Genomic DNA, 14,262 nt, shown 5'->3' on the forward strand with positions numbered 1-14,262 from the left:
TGCAGAAGTTATGAAATATGAATACAAGGTAGTAGGTACATAAAGATTGGATTAGTTTAAAGTTTAAACTTTACATACAATTACATTACCGGTTACGTAACAGCTATAAACAATCAGCTTGACGGCAGCGGCTAGCAAATGCACACCCACTTACCTTGTCAGCTTGACGGCAGCGGCTAGCAAATGCACACCCACTTCGAACTGGAAACCCTCGTAGTCGTTTCTCCTCCACAGCGAACAAGCCAAGGCCCAAAACACAATTAAAAAATAAAACGACGAATTCTGGTTTTTATGCCCGCGGACGGAATTTTTTTAACTTAGCCGATTTTTTGCCATCGACTCCCGATTTAATCGGGAGTAATTCGATTTAATCCCGATTTTTTCATTTTTTAAAAAGTCGGCAAAAAGTCGGCCGATTTAATCCTTTTTTTGAAAAAATCGCATTTTGGGGAATAAATCCCGATTTTATCGGGACTTTTTCCACACTGCTTTGCAGTGAACGCACTTAGCTACTTCAGGGTTGAGCCCAAGAGGGTGCATTCGGTAGCTGCAAAGCACATTCTTCGCTATGTGCAGGGGACTGTTGATTATGGTCTGGACTATAGGCGGGGAGATGGAGTGAGGTTGGCAGGTTATGCAGATTCAGATTGGGCAGGCTGTGCTTCTGACAGGAAAAGCACTTTAGGTTGTTGCTTCGAATTGGGTTTGGCAGTTGTGTCGTGGTTTAGTCGAAAGCAACAGTCAATTGGTTTGAGCTCTTCTGAGGCTGAGTATATGGCTGCTAGCCAGGCTAGTTGTGAGGCGATTTGGCTTTGCAAGTTGTTATATGGCCTATTTGATCAGGAGTTGAGACCGACGGTTATTCACTGTGATAATCAAAGTTGCATTAAACTCACGGAGAATCCAGTGTTTCATGACAAGTCAAAACACATTGACATGAGATATCATTTCATCAGGGACTATGTTCAGAAGGGGGCAGTGAAGCTGAAGTATATATGAATAGATGAGTAGGTGGCTGATGTTCTCACGAAGTCCTTGCCGAGAGGCAAGCATGTCCATTTCAGGGACAAGATGGGTGTGGTGAGAAATACTTTTCTTGCTAAGAGGGAGTGTTGATTTTTAATGTACCTTGGACAAATGGTTTCCCATGGGTTAGTCTCTACCTAGGGAAAAGTGTCCAAAATAATCTTTTTCCTAAGTGTGACTTTATAAAGTGAAAGTGACTTTATAAGTGGTAAAGTCAATGTTAAATTATAAAGTGAAAAGTGACTTTAGACATAAAGTACAATGTGGGTACTTTATTTAATGGGTGAGTTAAAAAATAAAAAGTGAGAATTAAATGCACATTTATTCTCATCCCTTGATCTAAATGAATTTGAGTCAGTAGATCTTAGGGTTGCCCAAAAGTCATTTAGGGAAACAAAAGGGGGAAAAGAAAAGAGGGACTGCATTCATTCTTCATGAGCAGATTGGAGAAAGGAGGCTGAGAGCTGAAGAAAAGTTCTGAAGGAGAAATTTGTTGCAGCAAGTTGAAGGAGTGATTTCTGGGCAAAGCTGGGCACAAAAATCAAGGCATAGAAGACAACAGAAGGTACAGTACGAACAACATTTAATGCTGTGAGCTGCACGCTGTTCGAGAGAAGTTTTTGAGATTTTTTTGTTTTAAAAAAAAATTGTACAGTGGTATGGAAATCCGTATAGTATGTACGGAATCCATACAGTGCAGTCTGTATCTGTACAATACATATTTTCAGCTTCAAGTGGGCATGGAAATCGAGGCAAAGTGGGCACGGTTTTCAAAGAGTTTTGGGTTGAAGAGATAAGTTGTATTTTTCTGTTTTGTTTTGTCTGCAAATGTATTTTTCCTGAACTTGAAACATAAATAAATTTGAAGAGCTCTCTAACAGGTTTTCCTAAGAGAAGATTGAAGGGGTTTTGCTTGGGTCTAAGTTGACCAAAAATCTATGTGTATTTTTATGTGTGTTGCTGGTCTGTGTATGTCCATATTTATTTCCAGCATGTGTTGACAGTCCCATGTGTTTTAATTTGAAAATTTCATTTCCAGAATTCTATATGTTGAATGTATGTTTATGGGAAAGGGTATTTAACTGAATCAGAGTGATAAGGTGAAATTAAAACCAGGTTGGGATTGTAGAAAACTTTTGAGTCATCAAATTTCAATAACTAGCATCATTTAAAATATAACTTGTAGAAATTGGGTTTATAATGATAACACTGTTTTGGCTAATGAATTTTGAAAAAATTTCTTCATGTCTTTGCATTATGCTTCCTTGGACTTGTTGACAAAGTGTGGTCAACAGGTACCAACTGTTGAAGAAAGTGTAACTAGGTTCGGTCTTCATAATGACATGATCTTTGTAAATGATGTAATAAAAGGAAATAAATTATTTTTGTATGCCTTGCTATATGGGTTGCATGAGCAAGAAGTGCCACTAGGTGAAAGACTTCTTCTTGATGTCTTTAGGATTTATTTATATGTCAAAGATTCATGTCATATGTATATAAACTCTTAATGAGTTTATGTAAATGTATACAAGTCCACAAAGTTGTGAAGAAGCCCTCCAAAGATCAAGCATAATCCTCCAAGAAATCTCCAAACGAAAAAAAGAAGAAATTCTTCATGTTGGCTCCAAATAGAATTAATTAAATAAATGAAAGTCACGTCTGCTCCAAATATAATTAATTAAATAAATGAAAGTCACGTCGGCTCAAGGAAATAGTCATGACGGTTCATGGGTTCATGTCGGCTCAAATATAGGTGGCTCACCACTATAAATACCCTGTCAAGGTATCCACAAAATGCAGATCATAGTTTCACATTTCTCTTTGAAAGTTTGTGAAGATGGGTGCAGGTCTCTGCAAATAAGAAGAGATAGATCTCGGGTTCTTTCTATGAAATTTCGCATGAGAATGGAGGAGCAGATCCACACTACAAGTAGGCATACAAGGAAGGGCTTGACTACACCTCGGATGGGTATTAGGTGCAAGCAAGCTAGACTTCAGATGCATGGAGGAGTAGACATGACCTTGAATGAATAGTTAACCTCGGCATAAGAATATCTCCATAGTCCTGGTAAGCCGCAGTATCAACAGTAACAATATGATCTGTCTCGGATCCATAACAATGAAGGAGCATGACAATCTTGGCATGATGAAAAGAAGGTAAGATCATAGTCTCGACCTAGTTAGAAGTAAGATCACAGTCTCAGTGGATATACCTCACAACAGTCAAGGTATGTGTATATGATGGAAAGGATTTCAGAACCCTTACTATCCTCACTGTCTCAACTTAATAGATATCACAATGATTCTAGATCTCAGTCTCGGCATATGTATATATCATCATGTTGAAAAGAATTCTGAAGTCTCGGTATATAGAGGTGCAGTGATGAGGGTTTCAAGCAGTGTCAAGTGTTGCTATAGCAATGACAGTGATGGTTATATTCTCGGCATAATGGAAGAAGCTGTGACAAGGATAAAGTCATGATCCAGTTTGTGTAAGATCACGATCTCGTTGAAAATGCAGAGATCACCTCTGTAGCAATTTCAAGGGACAGTCATGGTGCAACAATGAAGTGATCAATGATGGCAATAGAAATGAAGATATCAATGATGCAGTAGTGCAGTAGTGATGATGATATCAGCAGTGGCAAGGAAGAGGATTGATGTCTTGGTCTTGGAGAGGCAGATTGTGTCAAGGGTCGGTATTTGTCAATGGAATCTCTATAAGAAGAATTTTGCATGGGTTTTCCTCTCCAAGAGGGAGAGGTTTTGGCCCTGGTAGAAAGCCAAATATTTGTGTTCTTGTCTCTTTTGTCTTGATAGCAGTTTGATGAAGCTAACATACACACACTAATAATAATGGAAACATCAAGCTAAGTTAAATTGTATAAATACTTCACAAGTTGTTATCATGTAACGAAGAATCATTGTATTTTTTGAATGCCCTAGATTCTTCAACATGGTATCAGAGCGATTGGTTTAGAAGTCAAAGAGAGGGCAGAAAAGAGACATGCCAACATCAAGTTTCAAGCATAGCAAGCTGAAGAATATCAAGATCTCTACCTTGATCAAACCCTAGTCTACAACAACAGTATGTAAACACAAGGATGGCTGATCAAGGAGACAATCTACAACAACAAGATCTTGTATCTCAAAGACGACACCATTTCGAAGAGGATCGAAGTCCAAGAAGCAGTCTACAACTACAGTCAACTACAACAAGGGTTTTGGAGATCAATAATCTGAAGACGAAGTATTCAGAACTCTGGTTTATAGCAACAGCTTTGGTGTCTTCCACAATCCACATCATAGCATGATCTCAACATTCCTATGATTGGATCCTTTCAATAAAGAACATTTCGGATTCCTACTCAAAGAAGCAGATCATCTACTGCATAGTGTTCAAATTTGTATGGACAGTACTCGATGTAGAATGAAGGTGTTCACTAATTGATGGATCTCTATATCATGACAAGCAATCACAAGTCAATGCTGCATACTACACAATTATATCAGCAGTTTGTTGATATATAAATCAAGATAGCTTGAAGGCAAGGAAGGAAATCTGCCTATCAAAGATCTCAACCGAAGGAAGCACCAATATGTCTACTCTAACTCTGCCAACTTGATCAAGGTGAAGATTTCATCTTCACAATAAAGTAAGTACCCTTTTCATTTTATAATCAAGTTTGGTTTTATGACTTCATGATTGCAAGAAGACCTATATATTGGATGGGTCATCAAGGTTCTTGCATGGAATGAAAAATATTGTTATAATCCTTAGAGAAGTCAGTACATCAAGGTCTCCTTTGAATTCATGAGAACTCTTAAGAAAGGAGACATAAGAAGGATACATGAAATACTAGAGGATATACTATCTGAAATGCAGTAAAGAAGAATGAAGAAATATCTTCATGAGATCTCAGTTACGAGATTTGGGAAAAATGATGAGAAAATAATCATCATTGATATTGATATTGACAAGCAAGGTAACGAATGTCCATGAACAAGAAGGTTACCTAGATCAACAGTTTGTGGTCTCTATGCTGAATAGAGAAAGACAAAGGACTCAAATATGTGCAAAGGAAAGGTTGACAAAATAGTGCTATGGAAATATTACCTGAAGGATGGAGGAAGCTGAAGAAAGGGATTAGGGAAAGAGGGAGTAATAGATCTCCATTATGAATGAGATGGTGTCCCTCTCAAAAGGATCCTATCAGAAATCCTTGCAGGTATGATCATGGTAAGAAGATGCATCGTGGCATCATGGAAGCAAGAGCTCACATGGGAATCATGAAGGACATAGCTCTTGAGAAAAGGAAGAAGTCATCCAGGACAAAGAAAGCATTTGCCAGATGGGGATATACTAGATCCTGAAGAATCTCTGATAGAAACCTCAGCGGAGGATCCCTAGTCTGAGAAGGCAACAAATGTCTCATAAGGAAATCCAACTTTTGGAATTCATGAGATGAGGGTTCGAGGACATAAGAAATGAAGCAGATCAAGGGATTGAAAATCTTTTCAATCAAGGAAGCTGTTGGAAGAAGCAAAGGTAAAACAAGGTATGTATGCTTATATTTGTTTAATATTGTAATGTTATGTGTATGGTTGCAGGTGACATAGATCTAGCATGATCAAGAGAAAATAAGATCTCCTCCTCTGAAAGAATGCTGAAAGACTTAAGTCACATTAGATGAAATCAACATAATATGTCCTCATATAAAGTATGAGGTAATTGACTACAATTGAAGAACTTTGATTGAAAGCTCCTGGGAATGAAAGATGTGAGGATGGAAGAGATTGTAAATTATGCAACCATGATGAAGGCAATCAACATCTAGAGGATCATGAAGACTTGACCAAGAAATCTCCCAGTAAGATGTGAAGACTTTGATTGAAGTCTGAAAAAATGAAGACCCTTGACAATAGATATCATTGGGAGATGTGTCAACATATATGCAGGATGTTGATTCCTACAAGAAGATGTCACTAGAAAAAGGTCATCACCAAAAGGTAATATGTGATTTGTTTTTTTTTGTCTTTGAGGTTTCTGCGAGCTTCATGATTGTGTAGGTAATATGTGATTTGTTTTTGGTGTCTAACCTCTTGGAAAAGTCTGGGTATGTGTGCGGGACCAAGGTAAGGAGAGTTGTGAAGGATCTCACAACTATGTACCTTGTGAATCACCGTTGAAGAAAATGTGAAGATAGATGGCCTTGTGAAGAAAGCCCTAGATGTAAAGCCAAGGAGGATACTTTCCAGTGATGACATGATGAAGTAAAGTAATGGATGGATGAACCCTACATGTGAAGAAATTGATGACATCGAAGTCTTGGATCACTAGTCAACTAGAAGACCCTATAAAGCAGTGATGATAGAGTCCCTGGGTAAGAGGGAGCTCTGGGAGTTTCCTATGATTTAACGAACTTGAGCAAGTTTCTGAGTGAAGAGAAACTTGGAACTCGTCCCTGGTTAAGAGGGAGAGTTAGACACGACATCCTTGTCTTCAGTTTGGAAGAAAGAATGGAGGATTGTGTAATCATCTGGCATTCAACACTCTTTGATGATGTGGTAGGGCATCCAAGACAAGAGTGGGCAAGAGGACCGATATTCTTGAGGGTTGGGAACTCAAGATGAAAATAGTTCTATAGGGCATACTCAGAGAACACCTGGGTGGGTATGACCCTAAGAGAGACAATGATGATGTGTGTCAATCAACATTGTTCCATGAGGTCGTGTCCCCCCACTTGAGGGTCGAGTTTCCTAGCTCCCTCGTGCTCTGGGGACTTGGGGACGAGAGGGAACGCTTCCCCATGCTCCCAAAAAATAGGGCACGTGAGGAAACTTGAAAGGGGTCGTTTCCCCACACTCCCAAAAAACAGGGTACGCGAGGAAACTTGAAAGGGGTCGTTTCCCAGGTGAAAGGGGTCTTGAGGGGTCTTGACGGGTCGTTTCCCTAGAAAAAATTTGCAAATATTTTTTGTGAAACAAAAAAATCGTAATTTTTAATATTTGTTAACTGATTGTGAAGAGTTTGCATTATGTTCTTTTCACATTTCATTTTTTGTTTGCTCCTTCATTGAAATGAACACTGCTGCCATCTCCAAGCAACCTTTTGTCTGCTCCTTTGTTGAACAGAACATTGTCGCTTATGTATCAGAATCTACTTTTATATTATTCAATATTCAATGTTCATAATTGGAAGTGGAACATCAATATGGTTTAAAGTTTAAAGTTTAAAACTTTAAACAATTATAATTTTATAATTTATTTTCATTGTGCATTGTTAGTAAGTTAGTAGACTAGTAGTTACACTATACAGTTACAAAATTACATGTATGATGTATGATTATAATTTATATGATAATGATATCAATGATCATGCTTTTCGTTTTAAATTTGTTTCAATTATATGATTCATCGATTTATATCTTATATTTATAAGTTTTTAAGACCCCGACGTCCCCCACGTTTCCTAAAAATTGGTGGGGAGCTTTTGCATAGGCCGCTCCTGTGTATCCCTGCTCCCTCGCCTCCTCGTCCCTGAAACTTGGTGGAACATTGTCTATCAGTCATTGGTCTCGCCAACATTGTGCTCTGATTTAAGAAAGAGATGGAGCTACCTGTCAAGGCCTTGCTATATGAAACAATGTTGGTTGAAATGACGCTATAACAAATGGATTGCAAATCCGATTCTTCTTATGAGAAATTCTTCAGATTGAGAATGACCAAGTACCATTATGAATACCTCCCTAGTTAAGAGGGAGTGTTGAAGAAAGTGTAACTAGGTTCGGTCTTCATAATGACATGATCTTTGTAAATGATGTAATAAAAGGAAATAAATTATTTTTGTATGCCTTGCTACATGGGTTTCATGAGCAAGAAGTGTAACAACCCATCTCAAAACCCGAACCTCATAGCAATATTAGCATGCATGTGAGGCATGCATATGATAGCTACATATGCATGCATCATATACAATGCACTAGTATATATATATATATATATATATACATCGACTATATATCGACTATTCATGGAGAATGTCTAAATATAAGATAAATGAATTAAATATCACGGGGTAAATTAAATACCTAATTCTCGTAAATAGAAGAAATATACACTCAGTAAGAAATATAGTTGAGCTTATTCATATGTCTACATATATAACCCAAATTGTATACTAATAAAACTAAAACCATAAACCTTATGATTAAACTTGATATTTTATAAGACATAAAGTAATATGTAATATTTAAAAATCATCATGTTTTTATATCATTTAAAATAAAGTACCATCTGTCATAATTAAAGTGATTGTGACACCATTCGATATATGAAGATCTGATTCTATTCAAGACAAATATCTGAACAAGCGGTGACCGCCTTACATAATCTTATCCTTCATAAAGGCGGTGAACGGATGCCAGAGGGGGAGGAACCTCTGCTATAAAGGTGGGGGGGAAAACTGAACCGGGGGCGGTGGAAGGACGAAGGAGAGTTTTGAAGGAGAGGAAATTATCCATACTGCTTATAATTCAGAACTATTGAGCTTGAGCCTTACTTGTTTTGAAGTCTCTGGGCACGGGGGAACGGTATGCTCCGGTTGAGAGGCATACTGGGTTGAGTATCCAGGTATACTCGGTTCGGCTGGGTGGTTTGGTCATTCGGTAACGAGAGAAGTTCTGCAGCAGATCACCGCAACAGTCGTAGCAGGTCATCACCGCAACAGTCGTAGCAGGTCAGGTAAGTACTCCATCAAATCAATTAATACAGTTCACAGTTTCAGTAATCTTTACAGTTTCGGTAAGGACTCTTTAACTTCTTTAACGTAGGACAGTCATTACAAGAAGTGTCACTAGGTGAAAGACTTCTTCTTGATGTCTTTAGGATTTATTTATATGTCAAAGAGTCATGTCATATGTATAGAAACTCTTCATGAGTTTATGTAAATGTATACAAGTCCACAAAGTTGTGAAGAAGCCCTCCAAAGACCAAGCATAATCCTCCAAGAAGTCTGCAAGCGAAAACAAGAAGAAATTCTTCATGTCGGCTCCAAATAGAATTAATTAAATAAATGAAAGTCACGTCGGCTCAAGGAAATAGTCATGACGGTTCATGGGTTCATGTCGGCTCAAATATAGGTGGCTCACCACTATAAATACCCCGTCAAGGTATCCACAAAACGCAGATCACAGTTTCGCATTTCTCTCTGAAACTTCGTGAAGATGGGTGCAGGTCTCTGCAAATAAGAAGAGACAGATCTTGGGTTCTTTCTCTGAAATTTCACATGAGAATGGAGGAGCAGATCCGCACTACGAGTAGGCATACAAGGAAGGGCTTGACTGCACCTCGGATGGGTATTAGGTGCAGGCAAGCTACACTTCGGATGCATGGAGGAGCAGACAGGACCTCGAATGGATAGTTAACCTCGGCATAAGAATATCTCCATAGTCCTGGTAAGCCGCAGTATCAACAGTAACAATATGATCAGTCTCGGATCCATAACAGTGAAGGAGCATGACAATCTTGGCATGATGAAAGGAAGGTAAGATCACAGTCTCGGCCTAGTTAGAAGGTAAGATCACAATCTCAGTGGATCTACCTCACAGCAGTCAAGGTATGTGTATATGATGGGAAGGATTTCAGAACCCTTACTATCCTCACTGTCTCAACTTAATAGATATCGCAATGATCCTAGATCTCAGTCTTGGCATATGTATATATCATCATGTTGAAAAGAATTCCGAAGTCCAGGTATATAGAGGTGCAGTGATGAGGGTTTCAAGCAGTGTCAAGTGCTGCTGTAGCAATGACAGTGATGGTTATATTCTCGGCATAATGGAAGAAGCTGTGACAAGGATAAAGTCATGATCCAGTTCGTGTAAGATCATGATCTCGTTGAAAATGCAGAGATCACCTCTGTAGCAATTTCAAGGGACAGTCATGGTGCAGCAATGAAGTGATCAATGATGGCAGCAGAAATGAAGATATCAATGATGCAGTAGTGCAGCAGTGATGATGATCTCAGCAGTGGCAAGGAAGAGGATTGATGTCTTGGTCTTGGAGAGGCAGATTGTGTCAAGGGTCATGGTCTTGGTATTCGTCAATGGAATCTCTATAAGAAGAATTTTGCGTGGGTTTTCCTCTCCAAGAGGGAGAGGTTTTGGCCCTGGCAGAAAGCCAAATATTTGTGTTCTTGTCTCTTTTGTCTTGATAGCAGTTTGATGAAGCTAACATACACACACTAATAATAATGGAAACATCAAGCTAAGATAAATTGTATAAATACTTCACAAATTGTTATCATGTAACGAAGAATCATTGTATTTTCTGAATGCCCTAGATTCTTCAACACCAACTCCCATGATGCATAGATAGGTCACAAAACACTAGTTCGAGTCTGCTTACCTCCAAGCATAGAGTATCCCGACATCGAATTCTTTCAAACATAAATTTTATCGAATCCCAGATACACCTCCAGGGACAAGAGTCTGTTCTACAATTCCTTGTGCTTTATATTAGAAGGACTAGACCAATTGAAGAAGCAAGCAATGAGAGACATCCTTATTAAATTTAATGATAAAAGTTTAAAATCCCTCTGCTCCTTGACTGTACCCCGATCAATCCCCATGGAGGCTGATTCATGCGCCACATTCTGTTGAATCTGAAGCGAACAAAGTTCCTTCTACAGATTAATTACTCCAAAAGACTTGGAATGTCAAGATATCCATTTAGGATATAAATATTATATTAAATAAAAATGAATAAGAATGAATGATAAGATTTACAAATGAGAACGAGAGGCTCGCTTATATACCAAGCAAGTGTCTCTTCATGAAGAGTCATGTCCTATTAGACATGCCTCTTCAACCTAATTACTAACTTAACTAACTATTATTTATGATTATTATATTTTACATTATATTTATATTGTTTATATATTTTATTTGTTACATTGCCTTCTTCCTCAAAAAGATTTGTCCTCAAAGCTTGTCGATGAAGAAAAGCTTGATCTCTTTTTCGGCTTTGAAAGTCTTTCTGTTTTGGAATAATCATCCTCGTCGATACAAGTTGATATGATCTTCTTAGTGACAAACAAAATTGTCGCACCGAGAAGGGATCAGGCCATCCCATATTAATCTTCTGTATAGCATTCTGATCACTGGAATTTTGTGACGACTTGTTAGCATAAGACTGGATTGAGATTACATCACTATTATCCGGAACATCAGTTTGTTGTTTCGGTTCTGACTTGTTCAAATATGTAGCATGGTTGATTCGTCTGTTCTCATGATTCGGATGTCGATATGGAACCTTTTTTGTTTGATTTTTCCTTACTGGGCATGCGACAATTTTTATATTTTCTTCTGGCGAAGATGTTGAGTTTGTTATGAAACATTCATTGGGGATGTTCATCGTTTGAATTGCAACATCCACGCGTGTCTTTTCTTCAACTTGTTTGTCTTCTTCCTGAGTTGTGACATTCACTGAATCGGTATGTGTTGTTTTGTCATCAACTTGAATTCCTACATTTGATGCTTCCTTCTTGATAAGTTGTTGTACCTGGTTTTCTAATGACTTCTTATACTTCTTTAGTATCTTAATTTGCGTCAACAATTTTTCACTATGGTTTTTAAGTCGAGAAACTTCTTCATTTTTGTCAATAGTGATTTTGTCAATTTCATTTTGCATATTTTGCAATACTTTTTTACCTTCTTGAGAAATTACTTTTGAAATATCCGATATATCTTCTGGCGTTACTGAATTAGGTTTCAGTGTAACATCTTGGAGCGTTATTTTCTTCTTCTTGTAAGAAAATGTTAAAAACTTTTTCTTAGTATTTAGAATAAAGGAACCTAGAGTTTTCATCCATGGTGATCCCAAAACAATGTCACTATCGTTAAAAGATAGGGTTTGCACAGTGAATTGTGAGGTAAAAGTATAATCTCCAATATTTAGGTGTAAATTGCTTATATCGTATTGTTTGCCAAAAAAATTTGTTTCAATTATATTTGATTCAAGAATCACCAATTGATTAGCACATTTAGAACTAACATAATTACTTCTTTCAGTAGGACTGATAGAGATTATGATGTCTCTTCCTGCGAGTGATCCTTTGATGTTAAATAGTGTGCGAACACATGTACTACGGGTTTCAGGAAACCTTTCATTACTAGTTTCCATTTTTTCCTTAATGTTATTACGTAAACAATATGTCAACTGGAGCTATTTTTATTATAAAATATCACTTATTTCTCCTATATATATTTTTCAAATATTCTCCTCTTCTTCTTTTTTTGGTTCGCTCTTTTAATAAAAAATTTATATAATAATAATTTATATATATTATAAAATTATAATTATATGAAATTTATATATACTTTTTTGAGACCCACTTTTCCTTTTATATGTAACTATATAAGGCTTATATAGTATCCTTTTTTATAATTATAATAATATTTTTTTCTCGGAAAACTTGGATGAGACATGACTCTTGGTACAGTCACAATCTTTAGATTTGAACGATTAAAATTATTTAGATCACACTTTTTTTCTCCAATGTTATCAAAATATCTTTTACTTTGAAAATACCATGGGCTATTACCATGGGTTGTTTTTAAAACCTCTTGTAAAAAGTAATATTTACCTTTCACGTAAGAGCTTTTTTATTCTTGTTTCTTTAACTTTTAAAATACCATGGGCTATTACCATGGGTTGTTTTTAAAACCTCCGTTAAAATGTTCTCCACGTAAAAAGTAAAACTTATTCCTTTTGTTTTTTGTTTTTCTTTTTTTTCTTTTAACTTTTTAAAATACCATGGGCAATTACCATGGGTTGTTTTTAAAACCACGGGCTTTTTGTTTTTTTACTTTTTATTTTCTTCTTCTTTTTTTAATTTATTTACTTATATTTTTTGTTGGTTAATTTTTTTTTTTAATGGCCAAAGGCCTAAAAAATGGAGAATCTCCCAATATATAGAGAAACGCTTCAATTATGACAGCAACAAGGTTGATGATATGTTGATAGCCAAAGGCCTGGTGATCAGCCAAACGTGGCTCTGATACCAAATGAAGCGAACAAAGTTCCTTCTACAGATTAATTACTCCAAAAGACTTGAAATGTCAAGATATCCATTTAGGATATAAATATTATATTAAATAAAAATGAATAAGAAAGAATGATAAGATTTACAAATGAGAACGAGAGGCTCGCTTATATACCAAGCGTCTCTTCATGAAGAGTCATGTCCTATTAGACATGCCTCTTCAACCTAATTACTAACTTAACTAACTATTATTTATGATTATTATCTTTTACATTATATTTATATTGTTTATATATTTTATTTGTTACAGAATCTTGTATCTGTTCATGTTGGGATCTGTGAGGGAAGCCACCCTCACTGGCATTTGACTATGAAATCTTGAAAGTGAAATGAATTCAAATTTTAAGATGTCTTCTGCTGAGTTTTTTCCATGTTGGAATTTTTCGTTCCAGTTTTTTCTCGCATCATGCAAAATTCGAATTTGAATTTGAACTGGAACTTGGTATCTGTGTTATAATGTCCATATTATAATGGTCAAAGATTATACATATTACATAGTACATACTACAATGGTCATATTATAATGGTGATCGGGTGATAGCGGTGAAAAGGGCTTTGGTCGGTTGTCAAATGTGTTTAGACTCTAGAGGATATTTATGAATCCCTGTTATTCATTTACATCATCTTCCAAAATATTTGCTCATAACAAGTCAGAGGAATCGATTTTATTTCATTGGATTCCAAACTTAAAATGGTTTGTATCAGCATAAATGGGTTGATTGACAATGCCATGGAATGGCTGTAGTTCTTGTTATTTGGGAAAACTTACTCTGTCATGCATCTCTACTATCATCTATGTTGTTCACTGGATTACTTTGAACTATATGCCACAAAATGCTTGTTTGATTTCATGTATATTGATTATTGTTTTAATTTGTTGACAGATTTTAACCTGTTAGCCTGGTCTTTGTTTCTTATTATTCAGTGATGGGGAAACTTTTATTTCAGCTGATGACCTAAGAATCAATTTATGGAACTTGGCAATTAGCGATGAAAGTTACAACATTATAGATATCAAACCTGCCAACATGGAGGATCTTACTGGTACTTGCTTTCTGTCCTAAATATGGATGTGCTTTATTATGATATGATAAGAGTCAAGACTATGCTAGGACTGTCTCAATAACTAT

General features: G+C 36.6%; 1 protein-coding gene across 2 annotated transcripts in view; it reads left to right on the forward strand.

The window, feature by feature from the left end:
* LOC149238954 (serine/threonine protein phosphatase 2A 55 kDa regulatory subunit B beta isoform-like) overlaps window positions 1–14,262 on the forward strand; it is a 356,970-nt gene that overhangs the window by 152,827 nt on the left and 189,881 nt on the right. For both annotated transcript variants that reach the window (XM_089373252.1, XM_089373251.1), the window contains exon 7: window positions 14,058–14,176. In XM_089373252.1, the coding sequence (XP_089229378.1) occupies window positions 14,058–14,176 (119 nt within the window). The remainder of the gene's footprint in view (window positions 1–14,057; window positions 14,177–14,262) is intronic.

Source organism: Pinus tabuliformis, chromosome 8, assembly GCF_031772625.1.
Source record: "Pinus tabuliformis cultivar Carrire ecotype Pingquan chromosome 8, CPIR1, whole genome shotgun sequence".
NCBI classification, from domain to species: Eukaryota; Viridiplantae; Streptophyta; class Pinopsida; order Pinales; family Pinaceae; genus Pinus; species Pinus tabuliformis.